At 48.3% G+C, this 13,617-nt stretch overlaps 2 protein-coding genes across 2 annotated transcripts; one reads left to right on the top strand and one right to left on the bottom strand.

The window, feature by feature from the left end:
* Positions 1-46: 46 nt before the first annotated feature.
* On the top strand, positions 47-2,356 carry PHACADRAFT_27292 (uncharacterized protein; the record flags this gene model as incomplete). The annotated part of the gene is made up of 5 exons (XM_007393983.1): positions 47-436; positions 482-545; positions 732-1,202; positions 1,266-1,515; positions 1,564-2,356. The coding sequence occupies 5 exons, from the start codon at positions 47-49 to the stop codon at positions 2,354-2,356; spliced, it is 1,968 nt and encodes a 655-aa protein (XP_007394045.1).
* Positions 2,357-2,518: 162 nt separating this feature from the next.
* On the bottom strand, positions 2,519-5,656 carry PHACADRAFT_118176 (uncharacterized protein). The gene is made up of 5 exons (XM_007394244.1): positions 5,176-5,656; positions 4,265-5,082; positions 3,149-3,687; positions 2,989-3,091; positions 2,519-2,936 (listed from the first exon to the last, which is right to left on the bottom strand). Exons 1-5 carry the CDS (start codon positions 5,618-5,620, stop codon positions 2,568-2,570), a joined length of 2,274 nt encoding a protein of 757 aa, XP_007394306.1. The 5' UTR covers positions 5,621-5,656; the 3' UTR covers positions 2,519-2,567.
* Positions 5,657-13,617: the final 7,961 nt, after the last annotated feature.

Raw genomic sequence — 13,617 nt, 5'->3', positions numbered from 1 at the left:
CTCTCTGGTCGAACTCAAAGTCCCCGTCCTTGCCACATCAGCTACAATGACACCTACTGTTATTGAAGCAGTAAAGAAGTCACTTTCTTTTCGTCTTGGGCAAATCTTCGAGCTCAATCTTGGCAACAACTGCAAGAATATTACTCATATTGTTGTCAAAATCAAGTCTGCCACTGATTTTGATGCTCTTTGCATCCTCCTGGAGGGGGCTACCGAAGGGCAACCTCTACTGCGTACCCTTGTTTATGTTCTGAAGAAGGAAGATGCACAGAACATTGCTCTGTACCTAAGGAATCTGCTTCCTCCAAACTCGACTCTTCACTCCCAGATCAATTTTGCCAACTCTGCACAGGATGCGGCAGCAAGAATGAAGGCTATACAAGATTTTTGGAACGGAGTTGTGAATATATTGGTTGCAACAGAAGTTGCTGGAATGGTATGCACACCTTTTCGTGTTTTTCTTATGCTGACAGTTGCTTAGGGCCTGGATATTCGAGATATCGTTAGAATATACCACTTCAACATTCCTAATAGCGTAGACGAGGGTATTCAGCACCACGGGCGTGCTGGACGCGGCGGAAGGCCTGCATGCAGTGTTATGCTCGTTCCTAAGAGCTTCTTCGATCCTTCTAAGCGAAAGAAAAAGCCCAGCAATGGCAGCAAGCAAAATACAGATCTCTAAAAGCCTTATTTATTACAGAGAGCTTATGAGATAGTTGCACAACCTTCAGATTCGTCAGAGATCGCTGATAAACCCCAAGAGTCACAGGACATTGTCTCCAGGTCTCTAGGACCATTGAATGGCATTGCGGAACCTACTGTATCACTGAACGGCATCACCAGACTTACAGAATCGCAGGAGGGTGTCACCGAACATTTCCAGCCGCACAATACTGCTTTGCTCGAGCTTCAGGAAGAAGAGCCTGAGAATGACCCTGAAGATGATCCTGATGTGCAGCCGGGTGGCGAGGACGAAGAAGACAACGACTTCAAATTGGAGGACCTGTTTGAGGGCTACTGTGGACCCGAGGTGCCTCCAACTCAGCCTGAACCAAGAGCAGGCAACCCAGCTGCTATACCCACTACTAGAGGTAAAAAGAAGTCGAGAGAAATTGAGAAGACTATGTGCGAGTACGCACTAACAAAGAGATGCCGCCACAAGATAGTTGACGACTACTATAAGATTCCCCCTCGTTGTGAAGGTATGTGGCTTAGCTTTGATGAAAGGCTCTCTTTGTGGCGTAAAGAATCTTTTTGTGGTGCAGACACCAGGCACACTGCATCTGTTGCTGATACCCTTGCAAATCTTACATTGCCTTGCTGTGACAACTGCCTACAGTCACAAGACTCCTTGACTCGCTCTGACTTTGAAAAGGAGCTTGTTGCACTTATAGAACACTTTGAAGACCGACTCAAGCCAGATCCCTTGGCAGGCAAGAAGCGGCCTCGTCTTCCTTCTGGCTTGGGTCCTCACAAAGGAGAGCGACTCCAGAAATGCGAACATGCTCTCAAGAAGTGGCAGATGGAGACATGAAACAAGAGCCATAAATTTGCCTCCTGGAGCTATCGGGTCCTACTGCCTGACGATATTCTACAGAAACTCGCAACCCGTGCCAATCTGCGCACTGTTCAGGCTCTCATAGATGACCTCAAATGGGATTTCGCTCCAAGATATGGCAATGAAATCCTCGAGCTGCTAAAGCCTATTGACGATGCATGGAACAAGGAGCGGCAGGAAGAGAGAGAGCGCAAGGCAACCGTAAGGAAAGCTCAAAGTCAAGTGAACGCCAAGCAGCATGGAGAAGAACGGAGACAACAGCAGCATCAAGAAATAGTGCATAAGCGTACACGGACGCACAAAGCATCCTCACAAGCCTTCAACTTGAGGTGGGCAACACCCATCGTTGTTTCTGGACCGCCAGAGCCTGTCGCCCCACAACATGCCCCTGCTATTTGCACGAGTCTGTCTACTGCCTTCTCTTCTGCCTACAGTTCTACCGGTCCTTCAACTCCTGCCATATCTGACTCTAGCTTGCTTGCCTCTGGATTCGCCCCTGTGTCTCTGGTTACACCAATCTCGTCTGTTGCTTCATTTCCACCTCAGAAAAGTGCATCTAGATTTGCTATCGCATCTGGATCTGCAGCCTCATCTGTGTCTCACAATAATTCCCCAGTCTTGTCACAACCGAATGACTACTATTATTGCTGGGAGCAGTATCAGCAACATCTACAGGCTGCTGCCTATGCCCAGCACCAAGCCTACCTTGCCGCCTATGTCCAACAGCAAGCTTTCGCCACCAGCAAGCTCTATCTGGCTCAGCCATGGCCAAAACTGCCCCCGCCCCCACCGCAATAACAGTGTCTTGAACATATTTCATTTGTTACACATGTACAATTGAATCACTGATTGTCATGGTGCATATTCGAGCTGGCGGGACATTCATCCCCACCTAAATTATCCTCTGAGTAAACAGGTATGTTAGAGACATGTACATTCAGTGAAACAATGCACATACCCAGCGTAGAAGTAGCTAGATGGTTTGTGTGTGTATTGCATGCTATGCTTGCTACAGCAAGTGCGACATAGTCGGTCCAGTCCTGCTCGGTCGATCTTGCCATAACCCGTCGCGCGGTCCATCTATTGATTGTCTTACGCAGTAGCATCGGATTGGACCTTTGTTGCAGGTAGTCAGCGGACACTCTATGTCCAGGCGTGGGCGCATTGGGTCAAAGACATGAATCTTCGATGCAGCATAGGCCTGCTGCAGTTTGGTGACATCAATCTCCTTGGAAGGCTTCATATGCATCTTACCACGGCGGAAATGGTTGATATCAGCGTTGACATGGTCCTTGACCTTGCGCATAGTGGGTATGGCAGCTAAGATCTTCTTTATATACTCCCAGGTGGCATACGGACCAAAGACGGCGAATATATGCTATATTTACTGGGTGAGATGACACATCAAAGGCTAATAAACATCTACGAACCTTGATATCCCAGATATTATGCTCTTGAATTAAGTCGAAGGGCGAAAAGCAGCCTGGCTGACCAGTGGTATTCCCAAGCCAGCAATACTTGAGAACCCAAACTCTGGAGACCTGAGTCAACGACTTGAAAGATTCATCATCAAAAATTCAAATCACTCACTTGAGATCCTCTGGCCATTTGCATTCAAGAGCTTGAATAAGCTCTAATATCTCTATGACATAATCAGTGTGTCCGCCACCTAGGAAACGGAAAAGGAGGCGCGGCAGAAGGTTGCGCACACGGCCAACATCTCCTGTCTTGATTGCATCGTCAAGCTCAAGGTAGTCGAGGATGTCACGGTTGAACATCACGGCCTGTTGGAAGTAGTCATTAGCTGCCTTGTCAGTCTTCTCGCGCAGCTTATTGAGAGCATGAGTTGATGCAAGTTTTTCCCAAAGCTTAGACGCGAGCTTAGAAAGTTCTTGAGGGGTACAAGAATGAAGCTCATCCAGAGAGTCGATGTTCGCAATGGTGCACCAAGCATCCTGAAAGTGCGCTTTGGCGACGTGGTGGAGGAGCTCGTTGAGATTGTGGTGAAAGGTCCCTTGTACTGAGGGAGTCGCAAGGTTTCTGCACTCGAGGAGGTCGATCGCATGCTTGAGACCCATCATTCCGGGCTTTCCGTAGTACTGATGGTGGAATGAAAAGCCCAGATTGATCTGGACTAGTGATGTGCGGGCCGGGCCTCAAAGCCTCCAAGCCCGCCAAGCCCGGCCCAAAAAGCCTGGCCCGAGTCAAGCCTGGCAGCGGGCTCAAGGCCGGGCTCGGAGCGTAGTCAAGCCCAAGCCCGGCCCGGAAGCCCAGGCTTGGGTGTGCTGGCTCCGTTACCGTTCCCTGAGTTCAGAATGAGGAGAGAGCGACCTAATATGCACATAGAAGACAAAATGTAGATATTCTAGATGTAACGGCTCCCGCCGAGCATGATTGTGCGTCACCATCTGGTGCCTGCCGTAGGCGCACGCTCGTGGACTTCGCTGCGACTCGACTTGTTCCGCAGATGTAGATCTTCTGGAGGTTATAATTTAGTGAGTACATGCAGTATTAATCTACTACACCCAAATACATTCCCTTTTGATAGCACCGGAACACTCGTTGTATTGTGAGCAAGCCTGGGCTTAAGCCCAAGGCTTGGGCCGGGCTCGGGCTCGGCTCGGGCTCAGGGCTCGGCTCGACATCGCCACAAGCCCAAGCCCGGGCTTTGAGCCCAAGCCAGGCCTGCACATCACTAATCTGGACATGGAACCAGCCAACCAATTTGATTAAAAACTCGAACCGCTGGGCGGAATTCAGGTCCTGTGATCTAAAATTCTTGAGGCCACGGCAGCGCGAGCTTGTCAGTTGATCGCCCATCCAAACAATCAGCTGCTCTTGAGATATGTGCTTCATGTTCTCAACAGTGTCCAGGCCAAGCTGCCACAACCATTCATGCATACAGCGCTTGTTGCCTTCATATGATGCCTCCTCTTGGTGGATCGTGCCTAGCATATATTGACACAGGGCGTGTTCTGGACCGGTTGGTAGCTGGTGAACAGGTGGAGGAGGCTTGAAGAGCTCGCTCTCCTTGTGCTCATAGGTAGATAAGTCGAATGGTGCCGAATCAATTAGGAAGCGAATGATCTGATAAACGGCACAGGTGTGAATACGGGGGCTGGCCTGAGAATCAAGCTCAAAAATATCGAGGGGGGTAATTGAGTTCTGAGAACCAGAAGCCCTTTTTTCATGGTACGCTGCAGCATTCAGGGGTACAGCATCAGGGTCTTTGACCGGATAGACAGTCGCAGCCATGCTGCTATCAAAGTGAGACTTGTTGTCAGTGCGTTGCTCGTACACTTGAAATCTAATGTTTATGTTGTCGTGCAAACTACGGATTGGATAATCCTTCACGTCAGCTTTCATCCACTCCTGTGTCATCTCTGCAATGGTATCAACAGCTGTATAGATGGTTTTCTGGCTCATACAAAAATAGAGCGCATGAAGAGTATCGAAGGCGCGTGCTTTGAGGCCACAGGACTTAAGATACGCACACATGAGCTGTTGCATCTTGCAGCGATGGACTTAGTGACTGAAGCTCACAATCGACGTGACCATGAGAATAACCTTATAGTAACAACACACTTTAGCGAGCTAAAATCAGTATAATTTAGTACGTACTGTGTCTGGACTTGATTTCTTCGTGTTTCTGGCAGCTTGCTTGGGAGTAAAGGCCGCATTGCTACAGATTGACCACCAGGTGGGTGCCACAGCACGAACACATGAAATTATATTGTCGAGGGTGATCTGTAGCAGCAATTCTTCTCTGAAATCCACTGGCTTGGCCTCCATTATCAGGTGAAGAGCGCGCATCTCGTAGTTGACCTGCCGAGTGACAATTTCTTGCGTGACTTCAGTCATTGCTTTGACAGCGCCTCTGGAGCAAACACCGCGGCCGTGCCCACCCGGTGGGCAATACAAATTTTGCAGAACCCCTTTAAGTTCCTTGCTATGTGTTACAGAGATGCGCTCGTACTTGCAGCGCACATCAGTGATGATTTTGGGTGTGTTCCAGCAGAGGTGGTAAAGGAACAATGCTGTATTCATTGCCTGTGACTGCATGAAGTCCAAGATCTTGAAAATGCGGAGCCGAAAGTCTTCTCCAGTTGTCCTTTGTTGCTGATAAAATGCCTTGAGGGATTCGGTTGTCTGGCAAGCAACCGGATGTGCATGAAGGGCATAGTCTTGCTTGTCTTCGTCATCAAAGAATTTGTCGTTGTTGATCTCGAGATCGTCTTCAATAGGGTCGCCAACTTGCTCATCAAAAGGCATATTGAATTAAGCAGTTAGTGATCTGCGGGCCCGGCTTGGGCTCAAAGCCCGGGCTTGGGCTTGTGGCGATGCCAAGCCGAGCCCTGAGCCCGAGCCGAGCCTGAGCCCGGCCCAAGCCGTGGGCTTAAGCCCGGGCTTGCAAGGCTTAGGACAAGTATTGATATGCTACGAACGTGAGCATATTTGTATGTGATAGGCTGCTATTGCATGTACCCACCGTACTGCAGCCTTCAGAGGGCATGCGACCGCGCTACAAGCCATGTTATGACAAGGTTCGCAAAGGGGCGCCTACGGCGAACGCCAGGCGGTGGCGCACAATTGCGCCTAGTCACACTAGCAGGGACCGCCCAGTCCGGTAAGTCAACGTCCCGTCTCGTATGTGTATATAAAGTTGTTCTTACCATGTTTTGAGCCCAGGGAATGGCAACACATTTGGTGCACCCAAGCCTGGGCTTTCGGGCCGGGCTTGGGCTTGACTACGCTCCGAGCCCGGCTTTGAGCCCGCTGCCAGGCTTAGCTCGGGTCAGGCTTTTTGGGCCGGGCTTGGCGGGCTCGCGGGCTTTGAGGCCCGGCCCGCACATCACTATAAGCAGTATATATTTATGAGAAAGTACACAGAGCCAGGACGAAATGATGCTAAATCACTAGGTTTGCCTATCGTGACTGGCCCACGCACCCATCACATGCGCGCAATCTACACCCGCCCGACCGAGATTCACCATAGTCTCGTCCCCAGCCACTCCAGCGCGCCCAGACTTCGCCGGTCGGAGACTGCGTCAGACATCAAAGGTGATGTGCAGTCTCTCGCTAGAATGCCTGGTCCACTTAGATCATCCAGGAGGGCCTCATCCGCACATGATCTACATGCTCCCTGAGGAAGTGACTGCCTGCACACTGTTAAGCTGCCAACGATGGGTGGTATATTTATGTATGCGCTCAGACATGTATCTATAAGGGCTTCTGGTATATATTTGAGTACTTTCGTGTTTCTATAAGCCTCCTGCAATGGAGAGGACCACTGCAGTCCAGATAGCTGCCAACAGTGAGCTACCGCAAGCAGAAGGGCAAATTTGCATGTCACAAGGGTGAGAATGCTATTTTAAACCTCTCGGACAAATTTAGGTGGAGATCGTAGGAGAAGATATTGCCCGAGTGAAGGGACGGGTTCGGGCAAAGGGCGCGGTATGTGTGTGCATTGGTCACATGCGGATGAGGCCCCCCCAGATGATCCAAGTGGACCAGACGCTCTAACGAGCCAGTGCACTTTGCTTTCAAAGTCCGATGCACTGGCCGACAGTAGGGGTGTTCAAAGTTTGCGCACAAAACCAATTCACGGCCGCTTCAAGAGTCGTTTCGAACGAAGTGAAACGTAACTGAAGCGCACATAGACTTTGAACACTCTCGATCACGAGGAAGTAAAATCAAGTTGCTGGCGGCGTGAGGGACACATCCGCTTCATTCCTAATAATCTATATACACTCTATTATATCTATAGTGAGGCTTTTGCATGCTCTCAGAGAGCAAAGATGCCTCCAAAAAATTACCTGTTGGTATGCACCACGGGGCGGCCGAGAAATGCTTGTATGGGGACACGCTTCTCATCATAACATGCAGAAAACAAGTAGCAAAAATTTAATATAAATTGATTCCACTGTCACTACTTCATGTGCATGAGGCTATTACAAAATTGATGCAATGGCACGGGAGGAGAGGGAGGAGGAGGGAATCAAGGACGGGACGAAGCGGGTTGGCCTGGAAAGCGAGTGTGAATCGAGTGAAAAGTGGCGTGCGAAGCGGCTCAGGGACCGCTTCGACAGACGACCTTGATTCAACGTGATTCAGCACGATCCAGCCTAAATCGCTGCTTCAGGACCCCGAAACTGCGCCGCTTCGAGTTTCCATTTCATCTTCTGAATTGCCATCAAAGCGAGTCCAAAGCATGTTCAAAGCGAACTTTGATCACCCCTAGTGTTTACACGTCAGAGTTAAGAGTGGATGGGAACGAGACTAGATTTACCAGATATTCTGGTCAGAACCCATACTTTGATTTTTCGAAGTCTGATATGGGTTCTGCCCAGAGCCTTCCAGGCGTACCAGAGTGGCTGGAGATGAGACTAGGGTTACTCGCGCAACCTCAATCCTGGAGCTTCAAGTTGTGGCCCGTGCTGTCCCCCTTACGTCTGCTTTATTTTCGTTGACCGTGCGCGATGCTTCAATTTCTAAGCGAATTGCTGCATGGATATTGATTCTAAACTTGACATGTCATACGTCCGTTGCGAGCTCTGTGCGCAGTAGAGGTCCGACTCAACATTTCAACAGATTGCATTCAGGGACATACTCTGCTGCTTAGCGACAAACACAGCACATGCATGCTTTGGAGGCTAGGAAAGGTTGTTGAGGCCATGAGGGTTTCTTGTCGTGCGTCCCCTTGGTCTTGGTGTCACAGTAACTTTGCCTATCGACCAGCTGACCAGTACTTATATCTTATCAGCCTCATCACTCAGTAGCAAGCAGACTGTTACAATGTTTACACAAAACCATTTACGACTCCTCTTGTCTGGCCGGTGTGCAACAGTACGACAAGTCCCGCCAGAATGAGAATACTTTCCACACCTCGGTACGAGGCGACACCGAGCCAAATGCACATCTCACCTGACCTTCGTGGGGTTTCATAGGCCTGGCTTTGCAAATGTGGACCATGAGCTGTCCAAAGGGAGCAAGCATGTCGAATACATGTGTGTCCTTCCAGCTGTATGACGCGCCCTTGACACTGTCCCTTTCTTCTCACCAGCGCAGGTCTCTTGTAAGTCTTGACCAGGTTATTCTTCAATCCAAAAGCTGGTTTCGCACACAAATGTTCTACGAACTTGCACGCTTTCTTGTATGGCTGGAATTATAATTATCATCTACCAGCAGTTGCACAGATGCCGGGGTGAACTTGAAGACTTTGGGCATACCGCAAAAAATGGCGTACGTTCACATTAGTTTGAGCCTCCTTGTGGTAAATATTGACGATGCTGTAGCTCGGCTAGGCACGCGTTATCTTGACATACCTGAGACCCTGGCTAAGCGGGAGTGGAAGATATCTGCGTCTTTGACAAATTAATCATATCAGTGCGCCTCATATTGCTGCTTCCCTATTGACAGCTATCTCAGCAAGTTATCCTTGCATATTCAGCATACATCATTTTTAGCATTGTATAATGCTCCAGCTAATATACAGCAACACTTTGACGTGTGATGTTATTGTGAGAGTTTTGAGCTAGGTGCAAATGTCCAATGGGAGGTGCAGTGGCTGCATATTTACTCCTTAGCTTCCGCTCTCCTCCTGCATGATAGTGAGTAGCTGCAGCTTTGTCAGATACGGGTTAAGCGGCGACAGCATTTCTGATGAATGATGGTCTCTGTTTATACCCAAACAGTCGTGCTAATCACCTGTCATTTAGCCAAACACCTTTGTAAGCTGTTCCACAATTAATCCAGGATATTTCAACTAACCCAATCACCCAAGCTTAGGCAGTACCATTGAAGTCTTCACTCTTGGCAGATCGATGGAATTCAATGCAGTAGACGGCATTGCGAGTCCAGACACTGATTCGAAAAACTCAATCTGCAAGAACAAAGTTCATGGACGATTTAGATCAGGGTTATCACGTCTGATTCTTTGGATGTCACTGAACTGGCCTGTCCTCTGCAGGCGCACACCTTCATGTCAATGCAATGTCAATCACAGTGAGCTGATGGAGAACCTTGCTGGCAGATTTATGCAGATATTCTAAAACTGAGATGTACCTATTTTTAATGATTCAAATGCATATGTCTCGTCCATGAATTGTGCAACACCTACGGGCTGTGAGCCAAAAGAGGCCCTCCAGGAGTGCAAGATTGCCAATGCCGTCACCTGCTGATACGCGGTGCACTGTACATGTAAACTTGTCATAATGTACAAGGCAGCGCATCTTCATGCTCATTGAAACCGTTGCTCACCGACGTCTGTGCTGAGGACAAATTGCTCAGAGCACTGTCACTCATCTGCGACTCTGACGGCTGTGAGATTTGATGTGCCTTTATTTGGTGTTGTTAAGATTTAGGGCCTCTGCATACTTTTAATGGTAGAGCCATCAACGTGCCGCACTTCAGCAATCCTCTCATCTGATTTCTTTTCTATTCTATATGGACTGCTGCACTTCTGATTTCCCAAACAACAAAACTGAATGATGCTAATGCCAGGCTACCCTTGGTGCGATAAAGCTCAAAGTTAGTAGAGCAAAATGCTGTCTACGACTGTGAGAACTTTATACTACTTTCGGCACTCTCCACGGTCAATCTGCCATCTGTGGCAGCCATTGCTGCTGAACACACGTCTCATCAGTCATAAGTGCATAAGCCACAGCACTTGACTTCTTATTGTAAACACTACGTGCTCGACACACTTGCGATCCCCAGCATTGTGGACAGCTTGCAGAAAGTTTGCAACCACTCGCTATCTGAGATGCTGCTCAGTTTCTGTCTTTGCACAATTTGTGCACTGTAGGCAACTTGTCACTGAGTGGAATGTAAGGTCAACTTTATCGTGATATGGCTTCCCTGCTTGTGAACTTACTCACTGCCTGTCTTTTTTCCCACAGAGTGGCTTGAGCAGATAGCATCTGACTGGGCTTTCAATTCATCTGAAGACGAAGCACATGGTCATATTCACGGCGCTCTGAGATCCTTTCCTGATGGCCAGACTTACCTGGTTAATGTAAGGTCGGTATCTATAAGGGTCTTTAAGCATTTGCGGTCACAACGTATGTGCCACGATAGCAATGGCGAAGCATGGCCAGTACTGTACTACAACGTGGGCGAACAGCCATCATATTCGCTAAAATGTAAGCTTTGTCTTCTGTATGAATATAGTTGTATCTGATATAGGTGGCACAGGGCTTGGTACACATGAATGTAAGGTTATGGCCGCAGTGCGGGGGCTCAGTATCACACTATTCGCCACGCTCCCAGGCAGATTGGAGGCATGGAAAATACGCTTCATGGGGCCTCAAGGCTTTCTCAGAGGCAGAATGTCTTCCAACAAATCCCGGACAGTGTCCATGCTGCAAGTAGACAGGACAACAGCCTCAACATTGGATGACCAGTGGTATTACCTTTTGTGGAGACTCGCGTGAGTACTGAGGTACTTAAGTGTCACGATAGAAGCTGGGCATTGTTTCAAAGCTGCTGAAAGGAGTCTAGCGTAAGTATGGAATGAAACGCTGACATATAGTTAGTTCTTACGCTGCGCAAGTGCCTCTGCTGCCCTGATGCCCCTTTCAAGATGAACGACACCTTTCAGTCTCTTGATGTCTCACACAGGCATGCATATCTTTGAGCCACTTGGAAATCCAGTTCCAATACTCGAGGTACCTACGACATCATCAGCACATGCCTCTCGACAATCATCATCTGCATCTGGAGTGCCGTGCACATTAATGTGCCAATGTGACAGACTAGATAGTCCATTATTAACAAGATTGGTTGGCTTGTCACTGGCCTTGTTGCCCCTGATCTGCTGCTATACGCTGCATGCTGTCAGCTGCACCGCGTCTGCGTCCTGCTCAGAGAAGCAGAGAGACTTCTGTATGTTGAGTCCGTTCAGCCAACGGGCAGTCGATCCAAGGCATCATGGGATCTTGGAAAAGGACACAAGGTCAGGCGAGTTCACTATTCATCAAATCAGTGACTCATATTTGCAAGCAGGCATCTCATGTAGTGGAGCCACCCAAAAATGGCTTGACCTTCCACTTCATCATGATGGAGGAAGATACACCAGGTGTCAGGCCCTGCGAGGTATATATTCTTCCACCACGCCTTTCCCTCGTACCACCACCATCTTGCTTAGATGCCCGCACATGCTGCCCATTTGCAACAGCATTCCACCACTCCCTCAACCCTCTCGCCCTCTGCTAAACTTTAGAGGTGTTGTATTGCCCCTGGCTCACAACTCCGGTGAGCCCTTTCATCGTCTTACCCTACTAACCGCCATTTTCTAGACATTTCAACAAGGGACCACCACGTGCCCACTGCTCACTTGAGCAGAGCTGGGTGGACTAGGTTTCTCCCATATCCAACAAGAGCTGGGTTGTCTGGTATGGGAGCAGCCAAAGAGCTTGACTTCTGGACGACCTATGTGTTCCTAGGCTTTCTCACACCATCTGGAGCCAATGCAGTCACCTGCAGTATGGCCTCACAGCTTATTGCTGTGTGTAATTACATAATTAGCCAAGTGAAATATCATTTTGTTTCATCGACAGATACTGCGCATAAAGTCCAGGAAGCTATACCAGCAAATCACATTAATGAAACCTTCACCGTGTGGTGCCACATAGTAGATAATCGATTGCAGACGAAGCTGTGCTGCATAGCCTTTGCTTCCGAATTACTGGAGTGGAGAGCCCTTTGCCTTGGCCCTTTGTGGTACATGCCAAGGCATTGGACTGTAAATAATTTGCTCATTGACTATGACTAGTACATATTCTGAACACTTGTCTCCAGCTCTTTCGTATGTGGACATACCTTATGTCCTGAATGATCGGCTGGATTATTCTGAGTCCGTTAGCTCAAATGAGTCCTTATCAGCACTTATCAACCTTGAAGCTCTGCGGCAAGAGGCTGATGCTTGCTGGCAAAGATCTTCCTCGCCTGATATGCTTTTGGCAGGCCAGGCCCTTGATGCACTAGCGAAGGACGGTGATTCACAAACGGGGCCAGCTAACTCTGATGCGCCAATACCCTTCCAATATATATATGCAAATGTTCAGAAATCTTGTCAGAATATGAACCATCTACTAGAATGGAACCTTGACAAGGACTTGATCCTGTTGTGTGAATCATTCTACAGCTATATCAAAAATGTGCCATCTACAACTAATAAGGAAGGGGATGAATATCACGCTTCAGTAACACATAGAAACTTCATGTTTCTGTCCACTGGAAAGGATGCACGTGTATGTGCATTTGTCCACAAATGCTGGGCCCACCTTGGCCCTCAAATTACTCTTATTATGGGCAGCACATGTAATGATGTACTATGCATCACATTATGCATTGACAACAACAATGTTAACTTCCTTGTTGTATATAATGATAGCAAGACTCAGGCAGCACAGGTCTTTCTAAGCACATGCTCAGATAATATACCACCACTAGCATTTATGGTCAGAGACTTTAATCTCTGTCATATGCGATGGAATGCAAATATGTGTAAACCAGGTGCTGAACAGTGCCAGGTTCAAAAATGCGAAAAGCTAATAGAGCTTGCTGAGCTTGACCTATCTCTTACACTTGCTAATGATACAGAGGAATGTTCTCCTATATAGATCTCAAATGATTTATCTAAAAGACCTGGCACCATTGATCTTCTCTGGTGTGCAGCTGATTTAATGCCTGAAGATCTGGTGGTAGACCCAGCTGAACAGTACAACAGTGATCACTGTGTCATTTCTTGGACACTTCCTCAGAAAGCCATACTCCAACCACGGCGCATGATTAAACGTAGCTCTGCTGCTGGTGTGGCGTTTGTACGCCAATGCCAAAATATCCTTGCTGATTTACCTGAGGAATATAACAGCTATGATTCACCAGACGATGTGCGGCGCTGGGCAGCACATGTGCAGAAAGGTATTTCAGATGCATGGGAACAACACTCTCGTGTGTTCAACCTCACCTCAAAGTCAAAATCATGGTGGTCTCCTGAATGCACGGAACATCACAAGGCGTTTCAACAGTGCTAACTGCGCATGCACTCATTAAAT

The sequence above is a fragment of the Phanerochaete carnosa genome (genome assembly GCF_000300595.1).
Source record: "Phanerochaete carnosa HHB-10118-sp unplaced genomic scaffold PHACAscaffold_4, whole genome shotgun sequence".
NCBI lineage: Eukaryota > Fungi > Basidiomycota > Agaricomycetes > Polyporales > Phanerochaetaceae > Phanerochaete > Phanerochaete carnosa.
The sequence above is the reverse complement of the archived record's forward strand: the minus strand, read 5'-3'. Positions and strand labels throughout refer to the sequence as shown.

Excerpts from the sequence above, each read along its gene's own strand:
- PHACADRAFT_118176 (XM_007394244.1), bottom strand. The coding sequence starts at position 5,620 with ATGCAGTCACAGGCAATGAATACAGCATTGTTCCTTTACCACCTCTGC. Across the intron at positions 5,083-5,175 it reads ATCAAGTCCAGACACAGTAC|TCCATCGCTGCAAGATGCAA; the intron begins GTACTAAATTAT and ends TCAGTCACTAAG. Across the intron at positions 2,937-2,988 it reads ATAATATCTGGGATATCAAG|CATATATTCGCCGTCTTTGG; the intron begins GTTCGTAGATGT and ends CAGTAAATATAG.